Genomic DNA, 13,141 nt, shown 5'->3' with positions numbered 1-13,141 from the left:
TATACTGCTAATTTGTGTTAGATATTCACCATATGATAATGTGGTAAATTTTGCGCTAACTGCCTTGGTTGAGCCTTTGTGTGGATGGTGACCAACTACGTGTGGATTTTTGTAAGTTAATTTTGGGCAAAAAAAAAAGTTATCAGATGACATTTTCTCTTAGTGTGTCATGTCTTGCGACATGATTGTCTTCCAATTAAGCAAACAATTGGACTAGCATAATTCAATAATTGTGCCCGAGAGATATTCCAAACTTACTTTTTAATATCGTGTGTATCATTTGCCAATAAAAGTTCTGTGACTTATAATCCTTTACGGTTACATCAATTTGACATGTTCCAAAACATGTTTTTGTATGTTATTGCATATTACAATAATTTCTTTTTTTTTAACTGGATGGGGTTACAGCACATTGGTTGTGATGCAAAATTACTCATTAACAAAATACTTAGCATACTGAAACTCGGTCAAGAAATAATGATTTGTGATCTCTGTTAACACCATTATTGACAGTATAACTGTGGTGCAGGCCCTGATAATGCCTGAAAATTGCCCATCACTCACATTATACCCAATAATTTGTATCTGAGTGAGTTTCTAAATCAGATCAACAGTTACAAACTACAGTGATACCCCCCTTTTACACTTTTCAAAAGACTTCCAAAAATGGTGTAAAATGTGGAGAATGATGTTTTAATATGTAAAAGTTAGGTACAGTATACCCCCTGGCACTTTATGTATGATATATGTACATAACCTTCAAAAGACTTGTCAGGGATTTATTTATTATGTAATAAAACCACTTATGTAACTTTAACTTATAATTGTCTGGAAAGTAGGAAAGTTTGACTCTATTTCATGTCATAATCAATGTTATTAAAAGCCTGCAGTTGCCATTCATTTTTAAATAATGAAACACTGCACTAGTTAGGTATTTCTTCATGTTTAGGACTACGTGTTTCGAGAATTTTTTTCTCGTTGTCAAGTGCAAATATGTACATAATTTTTTTGTTTGGTGTTTGAATATGTGTGATTAGGCATCTCTTGCACTGTAGTCATCTTTTTGAGGTTATCAGGTACTTTTCCTCATCAGTTATGTAGAAAACTACACACAAACGCAAATTATCACTCACTTTTTTTGTTTGTGTAACATAAAAAAAGTACATAAATAGTGCACTTGACAAGGAAAATAAATTCTCAAAACACATTTTGCTCAGCACGAAAATATGTAACTGGTGCTGTGTTTACACTAAAAGCATATGAGCAACTCAAAGTGAATGACGGTGTCAACTAGCACTGCAAGTGGACATACACAAAAACACGCTAAATATGGTTTGCCAAAGGTGTCGCGATGGTCACAACAATAACGAAACAGTGTTTGTGCAGTAGGGACAGTTTGGAAATTGTTATGATTGGTCATGATATCTTCATTCGAACTAACCTAGCTACTCCCATCAGCTACCACGGGAGCGGCAGAAGATACAGCATAATTGTTCCAACTTTTACATGTTGACCGGTTCAAATCCGCTGAGTAGAGTGCCCTGGTGTCAAGAAAGTTAATCATGAAATATTTGTAGACACTACTAGGCAGCTGACATTATGCCAGCATCATTTTTTCTCTACAAGCGTTTTTTTTTGTAATGAGTAAATCACGAGTAAATTATAAGTATGTTGATGCAAAATCGGGTGCAGACTAACATTGTGGGCATAGGAAATTTGATGGGGCTGATAAAAAAAGTCAGAAACAGCAGGAAAACATTAATTCTGGGAACATAAAAGTGGGGTATATACTGTACTGTGAAGCTTGAATATGGCCTGTTACATTCCATCATTGTACCATGTTGTTCCAGTCTGTCTTTTCAGACATTGGTTTAAAACTGTATGATGCTCTTTCCCACTTGCACTTGGCCATGAATGCACATAATTTTGGGTAGCCTTTAAATGATATCACAAAATACAAAAATATGGTAGAAATATGGTTGTTGTACCATTTAAAAGGAAACATTAATGTTTTACAGGACTTTGAGTTTATTTTAGTATATACAGTTTCAAATAGACAATATTATTAGTGTGAGAACCATGAAAAAAAGTTATACTTGCTATCACTCATGAGTGAGCCAATTATTATTTTGTCAGCATTCACAAAACAGTAAATGAAAGTCTAAAACTAGATACATGCAAGTGAAAATATTTTCTGTAGTGCAGTACAATCATTGTCGTGTGTTAATCCAGGAAGCACTATGGGGCACAAATGCCAAACTTATAACTTATATGTCATTCCCCCACCACCTACTGTGCCTGGACAAACTTTGCAGAAATGATTTGTATTGACTTAGCTTTCAGTAACTAGAACTTTGTCCAAAAAATGTGATGCAAATGTTCTGTCAGTTTGTGCGGACAAAGTTGGTTGCTGCTGAAAAATCTACCCTCTCTTTTACATCAGTTCCTCCTCTACTGTCTTCAGGAAGTCTGCTAGGGATGCATTGTGTTGTGACTCACTGATCCTTCAAAGTGCTGCCGCACAGTTACATGCATCCTCTAAATGCAGCGCTGTCTGCCAGCCAGTGGCCGCTAGACTTGGACTCAGTTATGATTTGACTGTTAAAGTGTAGACACGTCTTACTCTGTTTACTTGATCTGTGACTTTCATGTATTGCGCCTTCCTTGAAATATATTTGTTCAACTTGAAGTTATTACAATTGGCGACGAGGTAGTAATTTTTCTTTTCCATCTTTGACCCACATGTTTCCATGGCTACTTTAGAGCAACTATTGCAAGGTCTCATAGAACATCAAACGCTTCTCACAAATTTGATTCGTGATTTCGTCACGGCGTCAAATGCGTTGTCACTACCTACTTTTCCTCCTTACGATGAGATGGCGGAAGATTGGTCTGATTACAAAAAAAGTCTACGACAACACCACTTGGCATTTCATGTCGTGGACAAACAAACATGTAAGTCTCTGTTCCTTTCATGGATTTCACCTCAAATGTATCAGTTGTTGTCGCAATTGACTCCTTTGAAAGATCCTGCGTCTTTGTCCTTTGCTGAAATGTGCTCACTTCTGTCCGTCTATTTTCAAAAGCAAACGCATGTGTTAGCCTCTCATGTTGCTTTTTATCGTTGTCAAAAACAAACAAATCAAGCCTATCGCGCTTGGGCTGCTGAACTTCGCGGCCTCAGTAGAAAGTGTCAATTTGTTACTGAAGTTCACAAAGAATCCTACGCCGATTCCATGGTACGGGATGCTATTATCCGATTGGCACCTGACAAAGAAGTTAGGCAACATGCCCTTCAGTTGGCAAATCCAACTCTAGGTGAAGTACTATCCATCGCTCAGTCTTTTGAAATTTCGCGTGCCACTGGAGCGCAAATAGAGGCATGGGGCGACGTCGGGGAAATACAACCTCTGTGCGATGTTGACGAAGCGTGTGGTGTGTCCCCACTGGCCATATGGCCGCAGTACACTCCTAAGCACAGCCTCGGCCTAAACGTAAACAAACCTCTAAGAAACTGCAGCAAAACCCACGGCAACTTCCTTCATGTCCGCGGTGTTTTACGAAACATTCACAAGAAGATTGTCCACAATGTTGGGCCGTGTGTCACAAATGCAGAAAAAAAGGGTCATGTGTCATTCATTTGCAAATCCGACCGCATACATGATGTTCATGAAAATGACGCTGATTCTGATTCTGTGTTGTCTGTCAATTGTACTTCTTCCCTTTCAGGGAAATTATTCCTCACTGTCCAGATATTTGGTCGAAATGTTCACATGCAGGTGGTTACTGGTTCTGCTGCCACTGTCATCAATTCTCAGACGTATCTTCAGTTGGGTTCTCCAATTCTGTCACCTGTCACTAGGCAATTACGGACTTACAATAAACAGAAGATTTCTCTTTTGGGACAATTTGGTGCTGAGGTATCTTACAAATCTGCCATTCGCACTTTTCCCATATTTGTGGTCGACCATAGCAATGCGGAGAATCTTTTTGGTTTTGATGCCTTTGGCGTTTTTGGGTTCTCCATAGATGGCTTTGTCAATATCGCCTCTGATGCTATTCCTTATGCTCAATTGGATTCCTTGTCGATGACATTTTCATCCCTTTTTTCTCCTTGGTTAGGAGACTTTGAAGCTCATATCACACTCAAACCCATGAAGCTCATATCACACTCAAACCCACTGCTTGGCCTAAGTTTTTCAGACTCAGCCCATTTCTGTGGCCCTTCGTGATCGTGTCAAACGGGAGCTGGATCATCTCACTGCTTCAGGGGTCTTGCTTCCTGTCACTTGCAGCGAGTGGTCCTCTCCTGTCATTATCGTTGCTAAGCCAAATGGTGATATCCGTCTCTGTGGCGATTTCAAAGCCACTGTAAATGCTGAATGCATTATTGACACTTACCCTATGCCTCAGCCTAAAGAATTGTTCATTAAACTTGCTGGAGGCCAGTATTTTTCTAAACTTGACCTGTCAGAAGCTTATCATCAACTTCCTCTCAACGCTGCCTCCTGGCAGTTTCTGGTCCTTAACATGCCTTTCGGCCTCTATCAATACCAACAAATGCCAATCGGGGTTGCCTGCGCCCCTACTCTCTTTCAGCGATTCTTGTAACAGTTATTGCTCACTGTCGCTGGGTGTATAAATTACCAGGACGACATTGTTGTCACTGGCTCCACCACTGACGAACATCTTCAAAATCTCTGCACACTTTTTCATGTCTTACACTCTGCCGATCTTAAGTGCAATCTTCAGAAATCAATAATTTTTCAGGCATCTATCACGTACTTGGGGTTTCAACACTCTTGGGATGGTATTCGTCCGCTTCAGCAAACTGTCGCTGCGATCGATGCCCTTCCTCGCCTACATCTGTTAAGGAACTGCAGGCCTTCTTGGGGAAAATAGCATACTATCACAAATTTTTACCGTCTGCTGCTTCGATGGCTTAGCCGTTGCATCGCCTGATGCATAAAAACGGGCCTTTTCACTGGTCCGCGTCATGCAGTTGGGCTTTCCAGATATTGAAGACTATGCTGAAACAGGCTCCGTGCCTGGCTACTTATCGACCTGGTCAACATCTTGTTCTTGCCACGGACGCCTCTCAATACGGGGTCAGTGCAGTCCTTGCGCACCGTTTTTCTGACAGTTCTGAACAACGCATTGCTTATGCCTCCAAAATGCTCATGGATGTCCAACAAATGTATTCTCAAATTGAAAAAGAAGCTTCCGCCATTATTCATGCTCTTCGTAAGTTTGGTGTTTTGTTTTTTTTTTTTTTTCCTCGATGGATCCAAATTTCATCTTGTTAGGGATCACAAACCACTTGTTTCCTCGTTTCATCCATCAACGTCACTTCCCGACAAGGCTGCACACCGCCTCCAGCGTTGAGCTCTTTACTTGTCTCGTTTCAGTTATGAGATTAATTTCCGGCCGACAGCTCAACATGCGAATGCTGATGCACTGTCTCGCCTTCCCATGGGTCCTGATCTGGCATTCGATAGGGACGAACTTTTGTGTTTCCACTTGGATGTTGCCGAGCAGCAGGTTGTGGACGGGTTCCCCTTCACCGGGAACCAGCTGGCGGCTGCTACGGGTTCTGACCCTGCCCTCTCCCGTGTTTTACACTGTATTCAGAAGGGTTGGCCAGATCGTCCGTCCGCTAAGACTTCTGATCCATTGTGGAACTAGTATGCTTTGCATTACCGCCTCACAGCTAGGGATGATGTTATCCTCCTTTCCGCCGAAAATGCTTCTCCACGAGTTGTGGTACCTGCGTCTTTACATGTTTCGGTCTTGCGCCTCCTTCACCAAGGGCACTGGGGTGTCTCTCGCACAAAATCTCTGGCACGCTGTCATGTGTACTGGCCCAGCATCAACTCTGAAATCGCACACATGGTCACTGCCTGCGGCCCTTGTGCGTCACAGGCCACAATTCGCCTGAGAAGCCCTGGGAGCGTATTCATGCTGACTTTGTGGCACCTTTTTAAGTCTTTTTGGCTTCTCGTTATCATGCCTACTCTAACTTTCCTTGCATTGTCTATTGCACATTACCTACCACTGTGGCAACCACCAATGCTCTAGCTTGGATTTTCTCTTTGGAAGGCCTTCCCTCAACTCTTGTTACTGATAATGGTCCGCAATTTGCCTCTTCTGATTTTGCAGATTTTTGTGCCCGTCATGGCGTCATGCATGTCACGCCCCCTCTGTTCCATCCACAGTCAAACGGTGGGGCCGAACGACTGGTCCGCACATATAAGGCTCAGATGAGGAAACTCCTGACTTCTTCTGCTGATGATGCACTTCTCCAATTTCTGGCTTCTTACCGTTTCACCCCCATGGGCGACCACAGCCCAGCTGAGCTCTTACATGGCCGACAGCCCCGCACACTACTTCTTCTTCTGCGGCCTTCCACCTCACCGCTGCGGGTGCCTTCGATTGGCCGGTTTACCGCCGCCGACCTTGTATGGGGATATGGCAGGTGGCCAGAATGGAGTCCTGGCCGCATTTTACAACACTGTGGCCGACACCTGTATGAAATCCAGACACACACGGGTGTAGCAGTGCGTCATTCGGACCAGCTTCGGCCTTGTGTGCCAGCAACACCTGTTCCGGATGCCACTACACCACCTTGCTCTACCTGACGCTCGGGATACTGGAATCTCTCATTACTCACAATGCAGTCCTCTCACCATCATATCGGTGCCAGCACAAGAACTGACGACACCCGGAGACATGCCCATGCAGGAACCAGATGACCATCATCTGTCGGAGCAACTCTACTCGCCTCCTTCTACTTCGGACGTGGACACATTGCCCATGTCTTCTGTTATAACAACCGGACTTGCTGCAATGGGCAGATTGGTGCACGGGGCCCCAGCAGATTCGACTCCAACATCTCCTGTCATCTCGACCCGTTATCATCGGGGACACTTCCGTCCATACGGGAAGCCTTCACCTCGAGACTTTACGGCCAGTCAAACAACACCTATGGACGTTAGTAATCTACAGACCACCTCCATCAAGACCTGTGCAAAAAATTCAAAGGGCGAAAAAGCGTTGTGACTCGCCGATCTTTCAAAGTGCCGCCGCACAGTTACGCGCGTCCTCTACATGCGGCACTGTTTGCCAGCACTAAAGCAGCAGCGCCACCTAAGCGGCCAGCAAGCCAGCGGCCGCTAGACTTGGACTCAGTCATGATTTGACTGTTAAAGTGTACACACATCTTACTATGTTTACTTGATCTGTGACTTTCATGTCTTGCATCTTCCTTAAAATATATTTGTTCAACTTGAAGTTATTACACATTGTTCCTATACTTTCATTTGTACAAGATACAAAGTTGACATAATAAATAAGTGAAAAAATAGTTTTTCTCACTACTTCAGTGTTTCAGGAAAATAGATACTATCTGTAGAGTTGATATGCTCAGTCAACAACAGTTTTGTTCTTATTGCAGTTGATGTATATAGTTTATACCAGCTTCCTGGTCTCTGCTATAATTCCTGCCTTAACCACTCTGGAATTATGGTGTTAGTAGCATTATGTTGTGTGGAAAGACTATAATGGTCTTGTTTTGATGTCCACGTCAGTACCAAAAGGTCTTATTTCCTTTGAAAAACAATCTGAATCATAACTTGTGCATTTTTCTGGAAAATAAAAATGTTCATTGTTTGTATCTTATACACTGAAGAGCCAAAGAAACTGGTACACCTGCCTAATATCATGTAGGGCCCCTACAAACACGCAGAAGTGCCACAGCACAATGTAGGCTTTTGGCTCCAAAAGCCCATACCAATGATGTTTCGTTGAATGGTTCGCTCGCTGACACTTGTTCATGACTCAGAATTGAAATCAGCAACAATTTGTGAAGAGTTGCGCTACTGTCATGTTGACCCATTCTCTTCAGTCGTCGTCGGTCCCATTCTCACAGGATCTGCTTCGGGCTATAGCAATGTCAGAGATTTGATGTTTTACCGGATCCTGATATTCACAGCACACTCGTGAAATGGTCATACAGGAAAATTCCCACTTCATTGCTACCTCAGAGATGCTGTGTCCAATAGCTCATGTATTGACTGTAACACCACATTAAAACCCACTTATATATTGATAACTTGCCATTGTAGCAGCAGTAACTGATGTGACAACTGCCTAGGCACTTATTGTCTTATGTAAGCATTTCTGACCACAGCGCCGTCTCTTGCCTCAGTGCATCTCTGTATTTGAATCTGCATGCCTATACCAGTTTCTTTGGCACTTCAATATCTTTCTGATTTTGTATGTCCATATAAAACATCTAATATCTCTGTTTTGTCTGCTGTCTACAGGCCATTTTTACCTTCTACATCTACACCTACATAGATTCTCTGCAAGCCACTGAATAATGTGTAGCAGAGGGTACCCTTTACCACTGCTAGTCATTTCCTTTTCGGTTCCACTCCAAAATAGAGCCAGGGAAAAATGACTATCCAATAAACGAGAGTCTGTCATTTGCCTTCTCTGCCACAGCTCTCACATGCTCATTCCATTCCATATCGCTTTGCAGCGTTCTGCCCAGATATTTAAACTACTTGACTGTCAAGCAGGACACCACTGACACTGTATATGAACAGTACAGAATTTTCTCGGGTTCTCTGCCAGATCTTTTACTAAGGTATAATGGTGATGGTTGTATGCTTCGTGCATGGATCTTTTCACTAACGCATGATTCTCTACTTAGCTTTGCTTGTTGTCATTTGCGTGTTCTCTTCTGAACTAAGAATGTGGTAGCCTCAGTTTCATCTGTATCCTCTGAATTTTGTTATTATGTTATTACATCTCCTTAAACTTTGCCTATAATTCCTCTGTTTCCATCCTAACTGGAACATAATGACGTCCGTTCCCTGTCTAAGTTAGATGCTAACAACTGCTTATCTGCTCTATCTTGTAGAAACAGTCTCCTAGCCTTCTTGGCTGATTTATTAATTTTGTAACTGTAGTTGCTATCATCACATTGTGATCGCTAATCCTCGTTTCTATACCGACACTGTCGATAAGGTCCGGCCTAGTCAAAGGAGATGATGACATCATAAACATTGAGATGTGTGAAAAACTTGTTTTGCTTAAAATGAGCATCGATTACTCAGACTTTATTCATCCAGTATTTCATAATGAGAGTACTTACCGACTTCCAACAAACTTACAGCATAATTGCAAACCTTTGCTAAACTTTTTCTCACTTATATCCTTAATGCCAAGTATTTAACACATTTACTCATTTGTAAATCAAGATAGTTTTAAAGTTGATTTGTATATGAGAGTTCGATTCTTTAGAGGATCGGGAGTTTACTGATCACTTGTAGAATACAAAATGCGTACGGACATGACAGGATTGCAAAACAAGGTGATTGATAGGTTTATGAGGTGGGTTTTTCATGTGGCTAATTATCCCTGACAACCTCTCATCAACTGTTAGCGATGCTGTGGAGATGAACTCTGTAGTTGTCTGTATTTGGTGGAAAGGGGGGATCTTCATATTTTATTCATTGTTTCTAATCTGTAATTTGGGTACAAGGACAAAGTTTTATACATGAGTCATTCATTACCTAATGTTTGTTAAACTCAAAAATTATTCCTACTATGAAATATAGAAAAGTCCTCTTGTAATAATGTCACGTGCTGTCACTTTTTGTGTCTGTTTCTTTACTACTTTTATTTAGTTGTTGTTATGATTATTCTTTTCACTAACGTATCATTTTTCTCATTATTGCTATATTCATCTGAACAAGGTTGCTATTGTTCACAAATTATGCACAGCAATTTATAAACTATTAATTTTCAGTTTGTAATCATATTAATGTCATGATTTCAGTACATGTTACTGATAAAAGATTTTCTTTTCTCCTTTAGAATCCACAGTCAACAGAGATACAGATAAGTGAGAGGCTCAATATGGTGATTTCCAACATATCATCACTAATTGCAAATAACCAGATGGTTGGAGGGACTGAGTATGAGGTAACTACTTTTCTAATGTTGCTTGAAGAAACTGGTAACCTGTAGTACATTGACATTATATTCTGTTTATATTTGACATCAAATGGTTAGAATTCTGGTAATTGCCAGTTGCTAAATACATGCTATTAACTTTCTTTCCAGTCCAGTTGGTTTACTGATTAAAACTGTCTGTACCAGTTTTGAAAATCACTGTCACCATAATATTAATAAAGTAAATAAGTACCTGGAATAAGTCTGGAGTTGTTATGGATCTCGTAAAAATAATACTGTCTAGATCACATAATGAATTATTTATTGTATTGTCTCGTAATATGATTTGGCTACTGCCATTATCAGATCCAGACTAGAACTTCCAAAACAAAGTTCAATGTCAGTCTGCTGAAAAACCTGTGCCAAATAGTTGGTGCCCTTCTTTGGCATAGATTGTACTGCAAAATGAATCTGAACTTTGTTTCAAAAGTCCTAAGTTTGGATCTGATAATAGTGCTCATTGTAAGATGACTCAAGGAAAAGTACTTTGTTTTTATCAAAGAGACCATGAATATCTTTGTTAGGAAGATATATAACTGTAGTGTTTTGATAGTGACTGAGATGTTCTTACACTACTTGCGCAAAATTTGTGACATATTTTGCACCATTTACACCTGTTGTGGTGCTTCATATTTAACAACTCATTATCAGTGATATTTTAGATTAGTTGCAAGAATGTGACTCAACTGGTTTGTTGGTTTGTGAGTTCTTTTTCCGTTGTTATGAAATTATTTTTCTTAAATTTCAGGGCTACTTCAAACTGTTGCAACAACAATACATTCAAGATCAGATGAGAAAAGAATCTCAGATTGTTTCTAATGAAAGATACATGAATGCTGGGCATCCAGTTCAGCCTCTGTATTCAAACTATTTTGTAAAGAAAGCTGTTAACCCCATTCAGAGGACATATATGAGAAATGAAGTAGCAGGAGCACCTTCAACTAGTAAAACACTACCAATGATAAAGGTATATTTATTTACATTTATGTTTATTATACATGTTGTGCTTATGGTGCACAGAGTAACATGGGATATGTGTATTAGGGTGGTTCTTATCTTTTGAATTTCATATTTCTTGATGCACACACTCTAGTTTTTTCCCTAAATACCTATTTTTTTGCAACTGTAGCTGAGGAACCAATGCTGCAATGAGCAAGAAGTTGTGTCATGTTGCTACATGTTTGTTTACTACTGCTAATGTGTATGTTCGATTGCCGTCATCCTATCCACCATTTACCTCGTGGCGAGTAGTTTAAGATGTAATTACACAGTTGTTTATTTAATTGATGGAGTTGAGCACTAGATCAGTGGATGTAAATTGCTATCGAATCGACAGGTTTTGTCGGTCTTGTTTTATGACGTACACCAATTGAAGCTGATTATCAGTGAAGGTGCTAATTTAGTTGTGCTTGAATGTGTATATTTTAGAAGAAGCCAGGATTCCTACAAGAGCTAGACCTTGTTGTACTAAAAACTTATGGGCTTTCATTCTGAGTTGTGCAGTCTGCACAAAAAAAAATTCTTACAGAAAGACAATCACTCACAAAGGACGAGAGTGTAAGTGTTGTGGAAATCTAAGTAGGCTCCTTGATGTTGCCCATGCTAATGCTTTGAGCAAGATGAAAATAGAAGAGGATAAACTCTTTTTATCACATGGACATGTGACTGGAAGTTAATGGCAAAACAGAAAAGGGCAAGGATTAGAGTCACAACAGACGAATCAAGAAAGGTGAAGGGTGATAAAAGCTCACAGTTTTTGGAAACTACTAATGATTTGTCTGAAGAAACTGTTGAAGTTAGTGATTATAATGGTAGTTCCACTTTTACAAAACTCTCCACGATTTCAGTTTCTTGTAATTGTTAAACTGTAGATGAAAATAAGGTAAATTCAAAAAAGGAAAACAAATGTGGAAGATGGTGTTTAATGCCATCAAAACTAGCCACCATTTTAGTCAGGTGTCAGTTAAGTCAGAAGGATGGTGTGTTTGTCCTTGAGGCTACATCTGCAGTCTTGGGACATAATGTTGATGAATTAGCACTTAGTCATAATTCAGTTCAAAGATATTGAGAAAGATATTCAGAAAGAAACATGCAGAACATATGAAATATTTGTTTAAAGAAAGAGTCTAAGTTTTGCAACTGTTTATTGGGACAGTAAAGCGGTACTAGCATTCAATGTCAGGGAACTGAAAGACTCCCAATCACTATAGTGTATGTAAATTAGTAACAGTTAACTGGTGAACTTGCATTACCAAATTTTAGTGGGAAAGATAATCACAGGCAGTTTGGAATGCTGTAAAAGTTTGGCAACCGGATGAGAAAGTTCATATTCTATGTTGTGACACCACCACATCTAAGACAGGTCATTTCGTTGGAACAATTAAAAAGAAGATTGCTGCTATTTCTTGCTGCTGCCATTATGTTTGAGCTAGTGTTACAGAGTGTGTTCAAAAATGAATTGCCCCAGGTGGCAGTTTATTGTGATGTAGCGTTTCTCAAAAAATTTAGATGAAAGTAGAATGGCAAATCATGAAGAGCCTTTCAAAGATGTCAAAGTTGATGAACTACTTAACTTTTCCAGAAACAACTAAAAGAACAGCAGCTGAAAAATTATTTCCATGGCATTGAATTGTGTTATGTATTTCTAGGGGCAGTTGTGGACTTACATCTACAAATAAGACTGTCTGAAGCTTTGCATCATGCAAGGTGCAATGCCAAAGGAATTTATTCATTGAAGATGGTCCTCTTTCATTGTCATCTATCCTCAATGTTAGTGAATTGGTTGGCCTGAAGAACATTTGTTTGTTTGTGTTAAAAGTATATATAAAATGGTGCTTTCTGAGTTCATCAGCAATCAGTACACCTTACTATGATTTGTGCTCTTTAACAGAATTAAAACCAGATTAAAAAATAAATTCAATGTGTTTTTTTTTTAATTGCTGCTTTGAAACAATGTTAACAACAGGAAACTTTGGGGAATGAAAGGAGCTACACTGTTTTATCTGTTGCAGTTACGAAATTTAGCACTTTTTGCATAGGCTATTCAAAATGTTTACCAACAGATTGTACCTTAATCTCATAGTTACTTCATATAAGGAAACTGATGAGTTCATTCCAG

General features: G+C 39.9%; 1 protein-coding gene across 2 annotated transcripts in view; it reads left to right on the top strand.

The window, feature by feature from the left end:
* Positions 1 to 13,141, top strand: part of LOC126354093 (transcriptional regulator ATRX-like) — a 479,559-nt gene that overhangs the window by 428,502 nt on the left and 37,916 nt on the right. For both annotated transcript variants that reach the window (XM_050003480.1, XM_050003481.1), the window contains 2 exons: positions 9,886 to 9,993; positions 10,772 to 10,990. In XM_050003480.1, the coding sequence (XP_049859437.1) occupies positions 9,886 to 9,993; positions 10,772 to 10,990 (327 nt within the window). The remainder of the gene's footprint in view (positions 1 to 9,885; positions 9,994 to 10,771; positions 10,991 to 13,141) is intronic.

Source organism: Schistocerca gregaria, chromosome 3 (genome assembly GCF_023897955.1).
Source record: "Schistocerca gregaria isolate iqSchGreg1 chromosome 3, iqSchGreg1.2, whole genome shotgun sequence".
NCBI classification, from domain to species: domain Eukaryota; kingdom Metazoa; phylum Arthropoda; class Insecta; order Orthoptera; family Acrididae; genus Schistocerca; species Schistocerca gregaria.
This window is presented reverse-complemented; position numbering and strand designations above follow the sequence as displayed.